At 42.0% G+C, this 21,308-nt stretch overlaps 1 protein-coding gene across 2 annotated transcripts in view; it reads right to left on the bottom strand.

Annotated features, from left to right (window-relative positions):
* Window positions 1-21,308, bottom strand: part of FGD4 (FYVE, RhoGEF and PH domain containing 4) — a 124,316-nt gene that overhangs the window by 42,346 nt on the left and 60,662 nt on the right. For both annotated transcript variants that reach the window (XM_077827837.1, XM_077827847.1), the window contains exons 3-4: window positions 8,026-8,209; window positions 2,357-2,834 (exon numbers count right to left, since the gene is read on the bottom strand). In XM_077827837.1, coding sequence (XP_077683963.1) covers window positions 2,357-2,834; window positions 8,026-8,209 — 662 coding nt within the window. The remainder of the gene's footprint in view (window positions 1-2,356; window positions 2,835-8,025; window positions 8,210-21,308) is intronic.

The raw sequence follows: 21,308 nt of genomic DNA, 5'->3' as shown, positions 1-21,308 counted from the left end.
CCAACAGCAGCATAAGACACAGACCCATAGAGAGGGGTCCAATTTAATTGCGAGTCCAATTTAATTGGGTCCTAATTAGGAATAAACAAAAACAGGCATATAGATTAAAATTTGTTCCCAAACACTTGTGGCTTGCTCATGACCCCTTCATGGCTCCCCAAAGAAACCACGGTTCACAATTTGGGAACCAGAGTTTATATCTACTGCTATTGCTAATTGTTAGATTGCATTTACACCGTCCTGTTTTTTTTTTTTTTTTTTTGCTGTTGAGTTGGGATGTTAGGCAAAAATAAAATTGCACGTGCTTTCTTTTCCATTCTCTTTTTCACAACATAATCTGCTTCTGCAGTTGCTTGAAGATGGTAACAAAAGTCTGCACCCAGGACTGAATGAAGGTCTTGTTTGTATTGCAAATGAATATATAGTTCAGAAACAGTTGTCATCTCTAATGTAATATACTGGGCGTTGAATGTTCCAGGGCTGGTATTACTGTTCTATATTTTAACCATTCTGACTTTGTGTCTGCTTCTTTATTCTTCTAGCATCAAAAGGTAATGCATCTAGCCATAACTGGTTCAAATATTACACCTATTCTTTTTGGTCAGTTAGGTCAGATAACATCTGTTGGCTATCCACGGGGCCAAGACCAGGCACAGATGGGATTGCTCTCGTTAGCATTTTCTCCAGGCATTTGCCCAGTTCCTTCCTGTATTTTAGATTCCAGCAGCCTCATATTTCTGCCTTTTCCTGTACATACTGCCAACACCTGTTGCATAATTTGGATTCCCATTCTGTATTGCCTGAGAAGTGTCCAGTGTATTGTACTGGCCTAGACATGCACATAAAAAGAAACAGGCATCACAGAACAGGAAGCAAAGAAATATAATAGAAGGTGTGGCAGGGCAAAGGTACCTTGGATTCCTATCAGACCTATGCACAGATGGGATCCTAACACTCTTCATTGGCAACAAGGATAACCTCCCAGTCACTGGCTAAGATATTCAACAGTACACGTGAAAATTTGAGACCTACCTTTCCCATGCACTGTTTATCCTGCACACACACAGGATCACCAACTATGCAAAATTAAATGCCCGGTGATATGCTGTTTCTTCCATAAGTGAAAACCCAAAAGAAAATACACAAGACAAAATTTGTGGGGAAAAAATACACATGGGGGGGGGGCGGGAAGCAGTACAAAATCACAAAAGCCTCCACCCACAGACTGCTAAAATACATAATCCTATAGCAAACTGACAGGTAGGGAGAGAGAGAGACACACACAAACAGAGGGTGGGTGTGTGTGTCAGATAGCAACACTCAAGTATGTGTGTCTAATTCTGTCTGACAGACCGTAGATATTGTCTTTTACCTCAAGTATTAGTGGGCTGTGGTTTCAAGACCAAGAGCTTGGTTCTCTCCTTCTCTTCCCCCTTAAGTTTCAAGTGACCCTGGTGTGCAGCAAAGTGGCAATCACACAAATCTAGCTGGCCATGGTTTTGTTACAATACAGTGACTCATGGACTAAAAAGTCATCTGCATTTGGAAGCAGGATGTGATTTTTTTGCAGTTACATTTTCCAAGACCAATTCACTTTCACCCACTCATTTCCTCTTAACAACAACAAAAGAAGTCCCTACTAGGAAATCTCAGATTTATCCCCCGTGTAATTCTACTGACTTCAATGGGATTTCAACAAGGGATAAATGTATCTCTTCATCCCTGGTGTCTAACTGGGACATTCCAGTGGCTTCCCATTGTCTTGCTAGATCCGTTCAATGGGTTATACTCGAGCTAAGCTCTCACAAGCCAGTTCTGTCTCCAGATGTCTTGATGCTGCTGTGTTAGTGTGTGTTTTTTTGCCACTCCAACCATTTGTTCCTCCACCTTCTCTCATAGCACAAACATGACTAGACATGCAAGTTTAGGTCAGTTACAGTTCTTTTCTAAAAATGCCCTCCTTTACCTCCTTCACCAAACAATTTGGAAGAGTTGCCAAATTTTGCATATTCAAGATCTATGAGGAGTCCCAGCTTTGGTGCACTGGGACATAATAATGCCACTGCACAGCACATAATCTGGGTCTATTTCCACAGGTTAAAAGTATTCAGCCTTTTCAGAAGTGCCTCATTAAAAGGCTAATTATTGTTGAAAGGTTTCTGGTTATTTGATTTTATTTATTTGCAGAGCTGGTCACATTTTTTTCAAAGTTTAAAAGAATAAATGGGTTGTGAGGGGAAATCAAAAATATCTTCCATTTTGAATGGCTCTATAAAAACTTATTTTTTTATTCGAAGCACCTGGAAAAACACAGGCACAGTTGTATGCAAGGAAAAAATACAGAATGTAATTTTACCTTTGCTTCTACATGCTCCTCTTCCTTATTGAGTTCCTCATTCTGTTTTCCCTCTACATTAGTATTAGTTTCTACAGTTTCATTTTCAGATTGGAACAGTGTGTCCCTGCTTGGAGTCCTGCAGCAGTCAAGAGTTTGCCCTGTGCAGACCGTTGTAGCTTGGAGTGAGTCTGTAGTAGTGCTTTCTTGTTCCCCATTTACTAAGTTACTGTTGACTGCAATATCTGAAGCTGGAGTGGATGTATTGGTGCTATGTTCCAGTAATTTATTGTCCTTGCATTCCATCTGGCCTTGTGCTACTACTCCATTGGCCGTGTGTTTCTGTACAACCTGAGTTTGACCTGTATTATTTCCCTGCTTTTGTAGTGGGTGTTGGGAGAGGAGTTTTGGCTGAGGTGATGCTGACCCATATCTTCCTTGAGATTTAGCAACCTTTACAACAGAGGATTCTTTCTTCAAATCACTAGGACTTGAGGGACTAAAAGGTTAAAAAAAGAAAAAAAGAAAAAAGAGTTAAGGGCAACATTAGAAAAAAGTGTTTAATTTTAAGAGGGCATTTATATTGCACAACTTTAAACTTCTGCAAAGCTATTTTTATTTGCTAATATTAGAAATGTTCAGTTATGCAGAACATGTCTAATATAGGCCTTCCATGGTGTAAAGTCATATTTAATTCAACAAATCACATGGGCAACAGTATACATCTTCCTAGAAATTAAAATGGTGTCCATTGTCTGCCTGTTAATAAACAACTTTTATGACACTCCTCACTAGTAGAACTCAAAGAACATTACAAAAGTGGTCAGTATTATTATCCCCATTGTACAGACAGGGAAATGGAGGCACATAGCTGAAATGACTTGTCCAAGGTCACTCAGCAGGCCAGCAGCAGAGCTGAAATAGAATCCAGATCTCCTAAATCCCAGTCCAATGCTCTGTCCATAGACCCCTCTGTTCCCATGGCTACACTTAAGTGTGCAAGAAACATTATTTTAATTTTTCCATTTTCCTTACTATATTCTGATATAGTAAAAGCTTTCTATTCTTAATATAGCTCTACACGCTTATCTTTATAGTCCAGTCCCAGGTCAGTCAATTTATTTAGTGCCACCCTTTCAGATCCTTGTTGCTATCAAGAGGAAAGCCGCCTTTCTGTTCATGCCTCATCAGTTCAAGTCAGTCCCAAACATGCATCTGTCCCTGGCATGTACCCCGAATTTTGTCTTTCAGTGGTATTCTTTCAGGGTTCCTACTCTGGGCTACTGTTAACATTAAAGATACTCTATAAAAGCAGTGGATGTATTGTTTCTTGACTTTAGCAAAGCTTTTGACACGGTCTCCCCCAGTATTCTTGTCAGCAAGTTAAAGAAGTATGGGCTGGATGAATGCACTATAAGGTGGGTAGAAAGTTGGCTAGATTGTCTGGCTCAATGGGTAGTGGTCAATGGCTCCATGTCTAGTTGGCAGCCGGTGTCAAGTGGAGTGCCCCAGGGGTCGGTCCTGGGGCCGGTTTTGTTCAATATCTTCATAAATGATTTGGAGGATGGTGTGGATTACACTCTCAGCAAATTTGCAGATGATACTAAACTAGGAGGAGTGGTAGATACGCTGGAGGGCAGGGATAGGATACAGAGGGACCTAGACAAATTGGAGGATTGGGCCAAAAGAAATCTTATGAGGTTCAAATAAGGATAAGTGCAGGGTCCTGCACTTAGGACGGAAGAACCCAATGCACAGCTACAGACTAGGGACCAAATGGCTAGGCAGCAGTTCTGCGGAGAAGGACCTAGGGGCGACAGTGGACGAGAAGCTGGATATGAGTCAGCAGTGTGCCCTTGTTGCCAAGAAGGCCAATGGCATTTTGGGATGTATAAGTAGGGGCATAGCGAGCAGATCGAGGGACGTGATCGTTCCCCTCTATTCGACATTGGTGAGGCCTCATCTGGAGTACTGTGTCCAGTTTTGGGCCCCACACTACAAGAAGGATGTGGATAAATTGGAGAAAGTCCAGCGAAGGGCAACAAAAATGATTAGGAGTCTGGAACACATGACTTATGAGGAGAGGCTGAGGGAACTGGGATTGTTTAGTCTGCTGAAGAGAAGAATGAGGGGGGATTTGATAGCTGCTTTCAACTACCTGAGAGGTGGTTCCAGAGAGGATGGTTCTAGACTATTCTCAGTGGTAGAAGAGGACAGGACAAGGAGTAATGGTCTCAAGTTGCAGTGGGGGAGGTTTAGGTTGGATATTAGGAAAAACTTTTTCACTAGGAGGGTGGTGAAACACTGGAATGCGTTACCTAGGGAGGTGGTAGAATCTCCTTCCTTAGACGTTTTTAAGGTCAGGCTTGACAAAGCCCTGGCTGGGATGATTTAATTAGGGATTGGTCCTGCTTTGAGCAGGGGGTTGGACTGGATGACCTCCTGAGGTCCCTTCCAACCCTAATATTCTATGATTCTATGATTCTAAAATAAAGGTTTTATTGCATTAGTGTAAAATCACTGGGATGAAAAGGAATACTTGCATGTTGCTGTTTTACTAGAAATTCATATTTACCCCCCCCCAAAAAAATTTTTTTTAAGAACTGTGGTGATAAAACTATTTTGCATAAAGTGATAAATGATGCAGTCTTCCTGCTGCATTGTTTGTAATATGTGAAGACCATTAATTCCATTGCAAGATTAATTTAGAAGGGTTAGAAACAGCAGAAACCAAACAACTCTTCCTTAAAATAAATATTACAACCACATTACAGACTCAACAGGTTTATTGGTGGTTTGAAGAATGCACTTCATTTGGATGTTAGTTTTCTGTGAGTTGGCTTTCTTTTTTTCGTGTTTTGTTTTTCAGCATGTATACAAATTAAAATCACAGTGCAATTTGTTTTGTGAAAATGATACCCTTTTAAAAAGTCAGTGAAATGCATATTATGCTACATTCATTTATAAAAACAGTTAACTTCCTGTAAATTCATTTTGGCTTTTTTATGCCAAAATATATATATTTTTTATATTGCTGCATATAGTTAAGAATAATTCTAACTCTTCCCCATTTCTATTAGCTTTTGGGCTGTGCAAGCAAACTAAAACCTATTACTGTATTTCACAATCACAATGTACTACTGCACAGTTTGGGTATACAAAGACAAAAGATTGGCAGAGGGTGTCAGTCTTCCTGCTTTAAAGCAGCAGCACATTGCCAACTGAGGATATGAAAAAAAAATTCTTTTCCCCAGCCCACAATATAACACAGAACTGGGCAGGTGTGTTATGGAGGCTTTTTCTCAAAGGAGGATTAGTCTTGCTCTAGAAGTCAGGTACAGGCTAGTGTATGGGATTAAACACTAGATAGATGGATCAATTATCTCTTCATGTCAGGCAATTCCCATGTTTATAAGTAAAAAATGAACAAACATTGTAAATAGGGAATAATAGGGCTTTAGCATAATAATATTTATAGTTCCCTTTGGTCCCAAAATAGTACAGACTTCTCAAAACCATTCAGACATCCCCAAAAGATGGAACCAACATACCTCCTCCTGAGGATGACAGATATCAAAGCATGCTACCCGTGTAATTCCCAGTCAGGAGATCCTGATATGAGAGGGTGGTTAGAAGGTTCCCTGCCTTTTTTTTTCCAGCATCAAGGAGATGCATGAGATCATCTTAGCTCTTTCTTAAGAAGCTGGGAGCGGTGGAAGTCCTAGTGGCTATGTTTTAATTTCTTTTATTTCCCTCCTTAACCAAAAATGAAGCAGTTCAGTTTGAAGGATGGGTGAAAATTCATCATGTGGGGTAACAAGAGTCAGTTAACCCATCCTGTATCATGCAGCTCCATCACGACATTTCCTCTCTTTTGTTAAACAGGCCTCATAGTAGGTCCCTGCCAAACTGGATAACTATTAAAGCAGATGGAAGAGTAAGAGTCCTTTTCCTAAGGATACCAGACTGTTAAAAGAATTCTGAGACTGATACTTCAGGAGAATTATAAAAAGGAAAACAAAACAGACTGGGGGTGGGGCCTAAACTGAAAAAGTTCCTGCAAATCCTCCAACATTGCATTTCCCCTTTCCCTATTCGCAGCTGTCATGGCAGTGTAGCAGTCAGATGAGATCTCAAATAGGTTAGAGGCTCCTTTTCCTGTCATAGATCAAGCTCATCATCCGTGTGATAGTCTTGGGCTTCTAGTAAATAAAGTCTCCTCTTGCAGCACTGGACTACTCGTATGTTAAGATGTATTCCAGATGAAGGCCAGATTCTGCCCTCTGATGCATGTGTGCACATTGGCCTTAAATCAGTGGGCTGGCGATGCATAATAAATCATACATTCATGTAGGAAATGTTCCTTCAGAATGCGGATGTCCTTGAAGTACTGGAAGGCCAATGCCATATATACCCACTAGACAACTCTCACTGCTCCTAGAATTGGCCCAGTCTGAGGTTTTACTGCTTTCTGAAAGGTCACCGTATAATATTTATGACCATTTATCCAATTGTTTAAACAAAGGGCTTCCTGGGGTTTGTTTTCATTTGACACATCTCCTTTTAAGATGAAGATAACACCTGAGATTATATTCACTTAAAATTTACTCCCTCTTCTGATGGTAGTTATTCCATGCCCCCGACCCGGCTTTTAAACTTATGTTCACACATATATCCTGAGTAGAGGAACTGACCTTTCATGTGTATACAGGAGCATGGAAACCTCTTGGGACATGGATATAAAAAGTTTGTTATAGTATTAGAAATAGGTTTCTTCTCACTGCTTCAAAGTGTGCTTTTAGAGCATTTAGTCCCTTCATGTACATTTTGATTAAAAAAATGGTATGTGAACAGGATGTTTTAGTGACAGTAAATATCATCACAGCTGACATTTTTCAGTGTTCTAAATATTTGCCTGCACTCTGCAGTTTTGTAAAATGAAGAACAGCAGCAATGTTCTAGTTCACTACAACCAGAAAATCAAACGGACCATAAACAGGTAAGTGAAAGTGACCCATTTAGTTTTCCTGTGTACGCGGAATGATGTAAGAAAGGGCAAACCAGCATGAAAAGTCAAAAGAAAAATTAAGATTTCAAATGATTCCACTTTTTATAAATTGAGATTTATTAATAAACACAAAAGGAATTAAGGTTCCCTGAACAATTTCATTTTAAATATTTATTCCAAACTATGAACATTTTTCAGGATATTTTAATCATGCAAATTATTTATTTCACTTCAGATTGTGCTCGAGAAACTAACCTTGTAAAAAGTGTGTACTCCAAGGACTAAAAAAAGAGTTAAGTTTCTATTATTAATTATTAATATTCTAAATCAACATTTATAAGTATTAGGCAGACCACCACAAGTTAGGTTTGTTTAAACACACTTTTTCTTTTAATGAAATACTGCAATTAGACAATATATTGCAAAGCAAGAAGCACTGTGTTGCAGCTAATCCTGGGGAGATATCAAATAGTTATCATAGGCATTACTCTGTTCCTATTTAAATCAGTAGCAAGACTGCCATTGACTTCAGTGAGAGCAATACCAGAGTCTATACTTTCACAACATATACCATTCATTTACGCAATATGTTATAGTTCATTAATCTGCACAGAGTGTTGTTAAAAGAATTAGGACACATCGCCCTTTACCCCTTACTTTTAAAAGAAAGCAAGTGACTTACCTGCCTCCTTCAAAACGACTGATGAGATCTGACACCTTGTGGGGTTTTTCCTTTGACACACAAGAAGCAGAGGTAGGTGTGACTTCCTCCATTCTTGGTTGTGCAGTAGGTAAAGCTTTCCGCATAGGGGTTTGGTGTGTGATGGATAAAAATGAATTCTGCAGATGCACTGGCTTTGGAGGCACTGTAAGGGGAAAAAAAACCACCACCACACATTAACTATTACTTAACATTGCTAAATTGAAGACAGATAGATCAACCGATAGAAAAAGGTACCAGGAGCACCAAGAAAAGTTCCTTAAGTTCACCTAAATGTAATAGTTCTCTTACCAATTCATACTAGATTTCAACATTTACTGTATACTGTCAGACATCTAGTTATTGGATAGAAGCCAGCCAATGTGCTACTTTAACAATCTAATAAAGTTGCTTTACAGAATCTATGGAAATCAAAAGGACGGCAGTTTTGATCCTCATAACCAGTGGTTTTACCCAAAATAAGAACTAATATAATTCCAAGATCTAGCTGTGATGAAGGGCACAGGGGTTATTCCAGTTACTCTTCCCCAGCAGGGGCTAAAAAAAGCTATGAACAAAAAACTTTGGTGCTCCATCTCTCACACACACCCCCATACCCCCACCAGCTGATATCAGAAGGGCTTTGCTTCAGGAAAGCTTCAGTTTTGGTTGTCCGGTATCAAGAGACATTGCCCTGAGCACTAAGGCTGAAGTCTATGAGCTCTTCTTTTGGCATGAACAGGTGCAGCTCCATTTACTTCACTGGACCTTTGCCCTTTTGCAGTGGCTAACAATATGGTCCTATATATAAACTAATTTAGATTTATACAAACCTTCATAAATACCCACCCTTTGAAATACACAATACAAAGCAAAATAGAAATAACAACTTGGATATGAATAAAAATCCAGCAAGGCCCTTCCTTTGATCACCCCGTTTCCATAACACCCAAAAAGGGATAAGCTTTGCAGCACATCCAGAAAGTTGGGGCCGGGGGGGGGGGGGGAGAAAGAGAATCAGTCATTGGCAGACGCAGACGGGTAAGTGAGCTCCCAAGTCATGGGACCCTAGAGGAAAATGCCCTGCTATCACCTCCCATTGGAACTACAGGTCACTAACCAACAGCAGCAGTATGGCAGGGCATAGAAGAGAACAGTAAGAACAGATAGTTTGCTAGTTATAAAGCAACTGTTGTACAGTTACTTAATCTAAAATGAGCCAACATGGATCCTTTTGCTTTCTAGAATTTGCCTCAGATCCTGGCTTTTCAGTCTCCACCCCAGCATCCCCAGCTCTACAGTGAAGTTTAGCCTCCTTTCTCCCACCAAAATAGTTAGTGATATTTGCTTACTGTGTTCAGAAAGCTTTTATTCCCTTTCCCTCATTCCTACAATAGCTAAGTGTTTCTGGAATTGTTAGTAATCAGCTCTGGTTTTATACAGCCGTAGCCAAGAGGCAGCAGGCCAGGCTGCATGAGAAGCACTGCCCTTCAGAGTCACAGCTGCTGGTAGTTTTCAAACTAATCTTATCCCTATCAGAAACCAGCACCCACCACATCTGCGTGGCAGAGCTTCCATTTGGCCTGACTGTTTCCTGCGATCATTTAAGAACAGCAAACCTGCTTTTGCATAGCAAGGAAAGGGGGAGGGGAAATCACATGCAACAATGCCCCAAAAATTAGTTGTGGGTAGAGGCATTTTCCACTTTTATGCATCCGATGAAGTGAGCTGTAGCTCACGAAAGCTTATGCTCAAATAAATTGGTTAGTCTCTAAGGTGCCACAAGTACTCCTTTTCTTTTTGCGAATACAGACTAACACGGCTGCTACTCTGAAACATCAGAAGTGGAAAAGGAGAAAGTTTACACACACACTCTCTCTCTCACTGATTGGAAGTCTAAAGAGCAGCCATTTTGTTACTTCCTGAATCACACTTCCACTAAAAACACATCAGCTCTTGAAAGCCTGTATCCACCCAATAAAACAAGACTCCCACCAAGAGGGGACAGGAGATGGCACTAGTATGGGCTATGTGTCACCTGTGACTAAGAAGAGCAAGCATTCTAGAAGCTACTGATGTATGGTACTGTACATGGTTAAAAGCCACACAGTTCCTAGCAGCACGGACACACTCCTTTCCCTGTGATTCTATTGATTTTCCATATATTATGCTTGAATATCAGACCTTCAAATTGTAATTATTCACATAGTTATTAAAGAGGGAGAGGGACTCCATTTTTAGGAAAGACTGAAGAGTTAGGTCATAAATAATGATAGTTTGGCTGAAGGACAACTCAGATTGGAGGACAATCAGTGTGCACAGCTATTTAAATGGAGACATCAAGAAGAGGGCAATCATTTAAGGCAGTTTACGAGACATAGGTGGGCAACCTGGACAGGCAGATCAAGTGTCCCCTCCTCCCCGCCCTTATCAATAAAAGCTTACTGCTGGATCCTGAGACAGTTCCTCACTGAAAACAGTATAAGTCCTATCACCCAAGATTTAAAGACTGGGTTGAAGAAAACAGTTATACTCCTGAGGGCATTATGCGCCAAAAAATTAAAAATTCTGTGCCCCAAAATTTAAAATTCTGCAAATTTTATTTGTCAAATAAACGTGGAGGTTCCAGCATGGCATTGGGGAGCACAGGCCACTGGCTGCACAGAGGTGGGAGATCACTGTGCAGCTCCCACAGGGACACAGACTCAGAGGTGAAGCTGCACCAAACCATGACAGAGCACAAGGACCGAGCCTACCCCAGAAACACCCCAGGGCCCTACCCCTCTATGACAGGTGCACCAGTTGTGGGCAGGCAGGCTCAGCAAGGCAGGATCCAAGTGTGAAGGGGCTTAGTGTGGGGGGGATCCAGGTGTGGTTAAGATGGTTGTGTGTGGGGCAATCTGGGTGCGGGTAGCTCAGTGGAGGATCTAGATGCACAGGAGCTTGTTGGGGGGTTGAGTGTGCAATGGTAATGGGACTCTGCATGGGGGGTCCAGGTGAAGGTGATTGGGGCTCAGCAGGGGGTCTGGGTGTGTGTGTTTGGGGTCCAGATGCTGGAGTAGTGGGGCTCGGTCGGGGGTGGGGGGGGAATCCATGTGCAGCTGGTTTGGGGTCGGTAGGGTGGGGACCCAGGTGTGGGTGGCTCATTGGGCTGGTCCAGGTGCAGGGGAAGTGGGGCTCGTTGTGGGGGTTCTGGGCATGGGGGTGTGTGAGGCTTGGCAGGGGGGGTCTGGATATGAAGGGGGGTGTGGATGCATGGGAGTTGGGCAGATGGGGGAGCAGCTCCCTATACAGTGATCCCTCCCCCTGCAGCTGAGAAGTGATAGGTGCAGGAAGCATGGGGGATGGGGCGGGGGGGAGTTTGCAGAGCTTCCGACAGCCAGGGGAGAAATCTGGGGGTGGGTCTGACACAGCTCCAAATGCCATGTAGGGGAAGAGGAACTCTTAAGAACATAAGAATGGCCATCCTGGGTAAGACCAAAGGTCCCTACCGTCAGCGGCCAATGCCAGGTGCCCCAGAGGGAGTGAACCTAACAGGCAATGATCAAGTGATCTCGCTCCTGCCGTCCATCTCCACCCTCTGACAAACAGAGGCGAGGGACACCATTCCTTACCCATCCTGACTAATAGCCATTAATGAACTTAACCTCCATGAATTTATCCAGTTCTCTTTTAAACCCTGTTATAGTCCTAGCCTTCACAACCTCCTCAGACAAGGAGTTCAACAGGTTGATTGAGCACTGTGTGAAGAACAACTTCCTTTAATTTGTTTTAAACCTGCTGCCATTAATTTCATTTGGTGGCCCCTAGTTCTTATATTATGGGAACAAGTAAATAATTTTTCCTTATTCACTTTCTCCACACCACTCATGATTTTATAGACCTCTATCATATTCCCCCTTTAGTCTCCTCTTTTCCAAACTGAAAAGTCCTAGCCTCTTTAATCTCTCCTCTTATGGGACCCGTTCCAACCCCCTAATCATTTTAGTTGCTCTTTTCTGAACCTTTTCTAATGCCAGTATATCTTTTTTGAGAGGAGGGGACCACATCTGTATGCAGTATTCAAGATGTGAGCGTACCACGGATATATAGAAGGGTAATAAGATATCCTCAGTCTTATTTTCTATCCCTTTTTTAATGATTCCCAACATCCCGTTTGCTTTTTTGACTGCCACTGCACACTGTGTGGATGTCTTCAGAGAACTATCCGCGATGACTCCAAGATCTTTCTCCTGATTAGTTGTAGCTAAATTAGCCCCCATCATATTGTATGTACACCTCTACCCAGATATAACATGACCCGATATAACGCGGTTTTGCATACAACGTGGTAAAGCTCCAACACACTGCTCTGAGCAGTGAGTTAAGGGTGCTGGGCCAGGGCTCAGGCCGAGGGGTTGGATAAGGGGCAGAGGGTCTCGGATGCAGTCAGGGGCTCGCCTCCCCAGGGTCTGGGAGACAGGAGCTGTGGGGGGGCACTGCAGTCCCAGAGTGGCCCGGGGGATTAGTGGTGGGCCGGGAGCAGCCCGCTCCGCTTCCCTTGCCCCGGCCCCAGCCGTGTCGCTCGGGGGAGGGGTTTTGGGGTAAGGGATGCCCCCCCTCCCCGCACTCACTGGCAGTGGTGGAAGCGGAGCAGCCTGGCCCCACCCCACTCCACTCCGCCAGCTCCCAGCTGCGGCGCTCCATTTCCACCGCAGGTGAGTATGGGGGGTGTCCTTTCCCCAACCTCCCCGCACTCAGCAGCGGCAGGAAGCGGAGCACCGCGGCTGGGAGGTGGTGGAGTGGAGCGGGCTGGGGCCGCGTTGCTCTGCTTCCCACCACTGCCAGTGAGTGCCTGTCAGGGGCGGGAGTGTGGATAGGGGTCGGAGCAGTCAGGGGACAAGGAGCAGGGGGGTTGGATAGGAGGTGGGGTCCTGGGGGTGATTAGGGATGGGGGTCTCTCGATGGGGCTGTCAGGGAACAAGGAACAGGTGGGCCAAAGCAAGTTTGATATAATGCGGTCTCACCTATAATGCGGTGAGACTTTTTTTTGTCTCCAAGGACCATGTTATATTGGGGTAGAGGTGTATATAGTTGGGGTTATTTTTTCCAATGTGCATTACTGTTACATTTATTCACATTAAGTTTCATTTGCCATTTTGTTGCCCAATCACTTAGTTTTGTGAGATCTTTTTGAATTTCTTCACAGTCTGCTTAACTATCTTGAGCAGTTTACTATTGTCTGCAAACTTTGCCACCTCACTGTTTACCCCTTTCTCCAGATCATTTATGAATAAGTTGAATAAGATAGGTCCTAGGACTGACCCTTGGGGAACACCACTAGTTACCTCTCTCCATTCTGAAAATTTACCATTTATTCCTACCCTTTGTTCCCTGTCTTTTAACCAGTTCTCAATCCATGAAAGGATCTTCCCTCTTATCCCATGACAACTTAATTTACATAAGAGCCTTTGCTGAGGGACCTTGTCAGAGGCTTTCTGGAAATCTAAGTACACTATGTCCACTGGATCCCCTTGTCCACATGTTTGTTGACCCCTTCAAAGAACTCTGATTAGTAAGACATGACCTCCCTTTACAGAAACCATGTTGACTTTTGCCCAACAATTTATGTTCTTCTATGTGTCTGACAGTTTTATTCTTTACTACTGTTACAACTAATTTGCCCGGTACGGACGTTAGACTTACCGGTCTGTAATTGCCAGGATTACCTCTAGAGCCCTTCTTAAATATTGGCGTTACATTAGCTATCTTCCAGTCCTTGGGTACAGAAGCTGATTTAAAGGTCAGGTTACAAACCATAGTTGTTAGTTCTGCAATTTCACATTTGAGTTCCTTCAGAACTCTTGGGTGAATGCCATCTGGTCCCGGTGACTTGTTACTGTTAAGCTTCTCAATTAGTTCCAAAACCTCCTCTAGTGACACTTCAATCTGTGACAATTCCTCAGATTTGTCACCTACAAAAGATGGCTCAGGTTTGGGAATGTCTCTAAAATCCTCAGCCATGAAGATTGAAGCAAAGAATTCATTTAGTTTCTCTGCAATGACTTTATAGTCTTTAAGTGCTCCTTTTGTATCTCGACCATCCGGGGTCCCAGTGATTGTTTACCAGGCTTCCTGCTTCTGCTGTACTTAAACATTTTATTATTACCCTTTGAGTTTTTGGCTAGCTGTTCTTCAAACTTCTTTTTGGCTTTTCTTACTACCAAATTTAAATGTAAAAATGTAATGTTTATGCTCCTTTCTATTTACGTCACTAGGCGTCCCGTCCTCCCCAGCCCAGCTAGAACTAGAAGCTGAGCCTGGCGCAGGGTAAGAGCCACCAGCCCGGTCTTCGTCAGTGCTGCCTCCTGTCCCACGGTGATTTACCTCTGCCGGTTGCCCTAAGCACCTGAAACATACTGCTTGGGAGGGCTGCATGACCGATCTTGTGGCTTCCCTTTGCTGCCCTGTCAGAAGCTCATTTTTCTGCAGGGATGCAAAGACATCCGTGAGTATATAAATTCTGTGAATGCAGAAGTAGTGCAGAATTCCCCCAGGAGTAATAGTTGCATATATACCGTACTGTCAGGAACAACCATGCTCTGGCAGAAAGATGCAATTGACCTAGCAGCTTTTCCATCTCTACCTTGCATTAGTGTACGAGAGGAAATAGTGAATTCTACTACCAACAGAGAACTTTGCTATCAAGGAGTAGCTTTAGTGACAGCTTCAGTACAAATAAGAGTGTACATGTTACTTTAATCTATTTAAATAGCCAGAACCCTTTCCCAAAGAGTTTATAACTTCAATCATACCAACATCAAAGGATAAATGAAACAATAGTATGAAAGAACAATGGAGAAGGATGAGGGTCACAGTAAGAAATGAGATGTTTCTTAGGTATGCAACATTTATATTTATTAATTAATATACATGCCTATGGTCCAGGATATAGACTAGACTAAGAACAGTGGAGAGGAGATGAGCGCTGGAAGGGTAACTCAACATGCCATATTTTTAAATGAATTGCATTATAATCACTGAACAAGTGAAACAATTTTCTCACCAGCATTTTGTACAATGAGATGCTTTCCAAAGAAATTAAATATGTTTGTTCCATCTGCCTGCTTGCTGCTATGAAGCACTGTTTTCTCTTTACCGTTCTCCCCTCTCATATGCAGTTCTCAGGAGGACTGGCAGATCTAGGCCAGTGAGCATCAGATAATTGTCAGAGATGAATAATTAGATAGCTAGCTGAACTAAAAAAAAAAAAGTGATGAGACAGCTGAAAAAAACAGACAGGCTGGGAAGAAGCAGGACACAATGGAGTATGAGCTTTCGTGGGTGAATACCCACTTCGTCAGATGCACATGGGTATTGACCCACGAAAGCTTATGCTCCAATACGTCGGTTAGTCTGTAAGGTGCCACAGGACTCTTTGCCGCTTTTACAGATCCAGACTAACACGACTACCCCTCTGAGAACGGAGTATGGGCAATCCAATTTCCCTGGGGGAAAAGATGGAAGGACAAGAGGAGTTTGGGTGGATTTAAGACCACGATTAAAAAGATGTATAGCAACATTTCCTGTGATGCATTTCATCGAGTAACTATAATGGGCTTTGTACAATTGTAGAAAATCAGTTTGATAAGTAATTAATACTATTGTGAGAATTCCTAAAAATTGCTGGTGTTGATGGAGTTTAATGTTTAGCAAATACAAGTGGTGCATGTTTGGAGCAGAAAACCTTTTTTCTCCCCTCATTGAACCCTATATCCGTTTTGGGGGAAAATCAGTTTCTAGATCCTTCCTAAACAAACCACGGCCAGAGGTGGTCAGACCTCCTTCTAGCTGGTAGCAATAATGTCAAGGCAAAATCCTGGTTCCACTAGAACTGACAAGTCACGGAGTCCAGGGTGCCCCCCACCTCCCCCCGCAGCAGGTAAGATTTAGTTAGAGGTATTTTTAGTAAAAGTCACAGAGAGGTCATTATCTGTGACTTTTTGGTTATTTCCCGTGGCCTGTCTAAACAAGCCCAGTTCCCTCAGCCTCTCCTCGTAAGACATGTGCCCCCGATCATTTTCGCTGACCTCCACTGGACTCTCTCCAATTTGTCCACATCCTTTCTGTAGTGGGGGGCCCATAACTGGATGCAATACGCGAGATGTGGCCTCACCAGTGCCGAATAGAGGGGAATAATCACTTCCCTCTGTCTGTTGGCAATGCTCCTACTAATACAGCCCACTATGCCATTAGCCTTCTTGGCAACAAGGGCACACTGCTGACTCAGATCCAGCTTCTCATCCAACGTAATCCACAGGTCCTTTTCTGCAGAACTGCTGCTTAGCCAGTCAATCCCCAGCCTGCAGTTGTGCATGGGATTCTTCTGTCGCAAGTGCACAACTCTGCACTTGTCCTTGTTGAACCTCATCAGATTCCTTTTGGCCCAATCCTCCAATTTGTCTACGTTACTCTGGACCCTATCCCTACCCTCCAGCATATCTGCCTCTCCCATCATTTTAGTGTTATCCGCAAACTTGTTGAGGGTGCAATCTATCCAATTGTCCAGATTAATGAAGACGTTGAACAAAACCAGCCCCAGGACTGACCCCGGAGGCACTCTACTTGATACCAGCTGTCAACTAGACATTGAGCCATTGATCGCTACCCTAACATCCTAGAGATGTTATGATGGTTGGAAAACTGGCAGGCCAGGATATGGATAGTCATCCTGGTTTTGAGAGAAAACTTAACAGGGATGAAATGGGATCAGAAGACAGGGATCGAACCCAAGCAGAGACCCACACCCAGCAGGGAAGGAAACCATCTCCCAGAAGCCCTGGGATGGGCAGGGAAACATGATGTGCCGTATGCAGCCAGCAGGGTCACTTTGCTCAAGAATGCCTACGACATCTACTAAGTCCCAGTGGGGTGTTGAAAGGCCAGCTATATCCCAACCTCTCAGAGTTAACTGCGTGACTGAATTATTCCACAGCCTTGGATGGGCTCTCAAGAGAGTACTGTCTCCTGCAAAGATGAGTTTTGGCTCTACTGAGGAATGTTCTGTTTTGCCAGAAGAGAGCCATGGTATCCCCACTGGAGCTTTAGGAGATCTTTTAGATCTCCTGGGTCCAAGTCATTCAGCATCTTGAAGATAAAGACAGAGACCTGGAACTTTATTTGAAGTTCTATGAGAAACCAGTGTATAGAGTAGAGAACAGGTTTGACATGGCTCACAGTAGTTTGCATAGCTGAGATGATGTGTTGAAGCATTTGGCACTAGCTGGAGTTTCCTAAGCACCGAAGTCTTCATGCTGCGGTATACTGCAGTATTGTAGTCTAGCTGAGACCATGTATAACTGAGGCCACGTCTTTGGCCATCAGGGAAGGACAGAGTCTCCTCACCACCTGGAGATGGTATTAAAGCATTACTCACAGTTGCTGCTATGTGAGAGCTCAGTGACAGGAGGAATCCAAAACCACTACTAACCTGTAGTTAGAACATCCTCCAGAGCTACAGATGTACTGAGATGTCTTTGTAAGGCGGCTTATTAGAGATGCAGTAAATCAACTTTTTTTTTTTTTTTGGTTTGCCACATAACAGGACTTAAATTTCATCAGGTATGAAATAAGAACTTACAACAGATAGATCACGCAAGTGGAAGAACACTAGCATCCAGGAGACAGACCATCTGTCCTGTTTGTAACATTGTGTGTGATTATGGTGAAGCCGAGCCGAGGCTAGGGCTCAGACATATCTGTAGTGGGAGCAAATTACGAACTACCTACAGCTCTCTGTCCCAGTGACCTAGAGCATCATGTTCCACCTCTGGATGGTTAGAGAACTTTGCGGACCGTGAGGACCACAGTGATCCATGAACGTGTCACCACCAGGCCAGATTATTGTAATTCACTCTATTTTAAACTGAATTTGAAGACTATGTGCAGGCTCCAGATGGTACAGAATGTGCCTGCCTGCTTTCCTTTATGGTGGAGGCTGCCGTGAGCACATCAGGACCATGCTTAAGTCCCTTCACTGGCTTCCAGTCTGTTTCAGAAGCCAGTTTAGGGCTTTTTTCATAATTTTTCAAAGCAATTAATAAATCAAAGCCCAACAACATTAAAGACTGAATTTTGATCTATGAATTGCTGAGTTTGTGTGTTGTTTCCTAAGAACTCCTTTCAGCAAGAACTATCCTTTTACCAGGGTGGATAAAAATGATTTAAAAAATAAGATTTTTAAATTTTAAATAGGATTTTTTTGATAGAATGCTTTTTGAGGAAAAAACTGATCTAAAGACAGTTTTAATTAAGATACACTATAGCGCAAAGATATATCATGGAATAGGGATTATAAATTCTAATTCTATAGTATGAGACCATATATTCATGTAATGTTTAAGAAAAGTTTTGTAAATGAGTTCCAATAGTTCATAGATTAGGGACCCAATCTTATGGAGTTCCACAGACTTCTGTATAGAAAGATTAACCTAAATAATTTGATCTACTGGGTCTCCGTGCTCAGTCTAGAAGATACCATCAGAGATGCTTAGTTTTGCAGTTCTCAAACTGTGGATTTGTGTCTCCAGAGGTAACATGCCTGTTAACAGCAAAAGTGTTTTTAAATAAATAAAGAGGTGAGAAACAACAGACCTCAACTCTATTGTACCTCTGCAAATTTGTGTACACAGAGTCAATCCCTTACCTATCTCTAAAAGTGCAATGTTTCAGAAAGTTCAATGAATAGAAGATCATTGGGGGTGGAATAGATCTGGACAAGAAGTCTGGAGATAAATGTAAGAATTGAGGGACATATGCTTTCTTGTTAAAATATTATATGTTTGGTGTTGAAGAAAAAAAATCCAGAATACTTAACATTGTTTTATTTAACTAAAACAACAATTTAAAAATCTGGTGTTCTCCTCCTAATACGCATGGCAAGAAAATCCTCCAAATATTAATCATTAACCTGTTGAATTGGAGATAGTTCACCTCCCAATGACTTCATAAACATCTGCATCAATTACCTTTGGTAAATGAAATAACCAAACAATCATTCATTTTCTGATATAACTGTAAAACTAATTTGAAAAGTTTTCAAAATAAATCACTGTTAAAAACGTATAGTTGTGCCTTCTGAAAATGAAACCTACATCTATCTCTGAGTTGTGAAGAACATGTATTAAGGTTATAACAACCAACGAGAATGCACTTTTATGTAGAAAACCATGATTAAATCGAGTCTTCCTGACTAGTGATTTAAATCAAATCCACCCTGCCTTTTACCCTCAATATCTTAGACTAACTTGTGTTCTACTTAAAATGCCAGGAAATAATATAACCAAAATTGAGGGGAAAGAATTTTATGTTGGATTCTGTTCAGCAGTTTATTCACTTGCTCTGGCTGCATCAGGACTGGTATGTAATGAGTGATTATTTCCAAAGATTTAAGTTATTTTTCAGACAGACACCAAGTAATTACACTTAAAGACAGGTTCAGGATCCAGGGTTAGTTTCAAATCCAAATCTTGGGTAATATGTAGGACCTTGTCTACACTTTATTTCCAAAACAGTGCTGATTACTTACACACACACACACACCCCCACCCCTTTATCTTTACTACTTGTTATCTCTCTCTCTCTCTCTCTCTCCTAAACTTTGGTAGGTTAGATCAATGTCACTTAGTGATTAATTTAACAGCAGCAAAGAAACTGGCATTGCAATTCAGTTCTGAGATCTTATTTCCTTTAATCAAAGACAGACATTTAAGGTTGGCAAGACTAAAGCAACCGCCCAAAAAACAATTTTTGAAAATCATTTCCTGCTAGTATTGGAAAAAACAGTGTACCGTACCTGTAAACTAAAGTTACAATTCTGTTAAAAATTCAGCTACTCAATGGAGCAACCCAAACAGTTTAAGGCACTTGGATTGTTTTGGTTCATGAGGGTACACCTCATTCCATCCCTCATTTCTGCCTGTTTGCTTTTTATGAACAGACAAGCCCAATACAAAATGCTTTAAGATAATTTTGATACCCTGAATGCACTCAGAGGAGCAGAGAGAGGGAGACACACAGAGCAGGCCCTGAACATACCAGACTCAAAACTATTTGTAATAGCTTTATTGCTTTTTAGCTGCAAATCTGCACTCCTCATCTTGCAACAATGTTGCTGGAAGTGGCCCTGTCTGGAGGAGGTTCTTCTGAATAAACACATTGGACTCATAGCTAGGAGGGAGCAGTATCAGCTGCAAAACTACCTGAATTAGTCATGTTCACAGTTATCCAATAGACAGTTGGCCTTGTAATCTATAATAAGTTACTACAAATTGGTGTTTTAAAAAAAAAAAATCAGTCTATTTTTATGGATTTCCTACTTCTTTTCATCCATTAATTTGTTAAGTGTTTTTGTTCTTGGGGAAAATAACTAAAAAAACCCACATTTTTTTAGCTTGGTTTCAGAGAAGTTACAACAGGACGTTAAGGCAATACAGAAAGGCTATTAAGCAGAGCAATGTTTATATACGCCCTTCACTATAAACAAGGTTCTTTTACCAGAGGTTTTATGTACAGATAGCACAGCTTTATTTTGTTCATGTTTCTTGAATAGACCAAAACTTGCCCTCAACACCCACTGATTTTTTTCCTCCCTTAAATGAGAGACAAATTCGATATTTATGAAAGGTGCTGGAGTGGCACCATTAGAGAGTGACCTCCTCATTTATCCACAGTACAGGCAATAGCAATGCTAGTTTCCACCACATCAGCGATGTGCCTCAAGCTAACCTGCATGGGTATTATCTTAGGAAGAGAGAATTAGTCTCCATACTACTTCATTTCTCTGTGGAGACCAAGGTAAAGGTTACTAATCATCACAGAAATTGCGGTCACAACCGGCACTGTGGATACGTCCATCTGGAAGTAAATTGAGATCAGTTTATTTCTTAGAGGACAAAATTTTTAGATTGCAATGACTTTTGGTCACTATCAACCTGTGCTAAATGTTAACCAATGACTTCAAGGTGAAAAGCTCTACATCCCACAACCAGCATTCTTAGCACTGACATTTTTGTATACCGGAATGTATACCGCACATAAAAACATGGTTTGTGTTTTATATATTCTAATTCAACTTGTAGCTATGAAATCTCAGAAATGTAGAACTGGACGGGACGTTGATAGGTCATCTAGTCCAGTCCCCTGCACTGAGGCAAGACTAAGTATTATCTAGATCACCCCTAACAGGTGTTTGTCTGACCTGTGCTTAAAAACCTCCAACAAAAACA

Source organism: Eretmochelys imbricata, chromosome 1 (genome assembly GCF_965152235.1).
Source record: "Eretmochelys imbricata isolate rEreImb1 chromosome 1, rEreImb1.hap1, whole genome shotgun sequence".
NCBI lineage: Eukaryota > Metazoa > Chordata > Testudines > Cheloniidae > Eretmochelys > Eretmochelys imbricata.
Note: the sequence above shows the minus strand (reverse complement) of the source record. Positions and strands in the feature narration are given on the sequence as shown.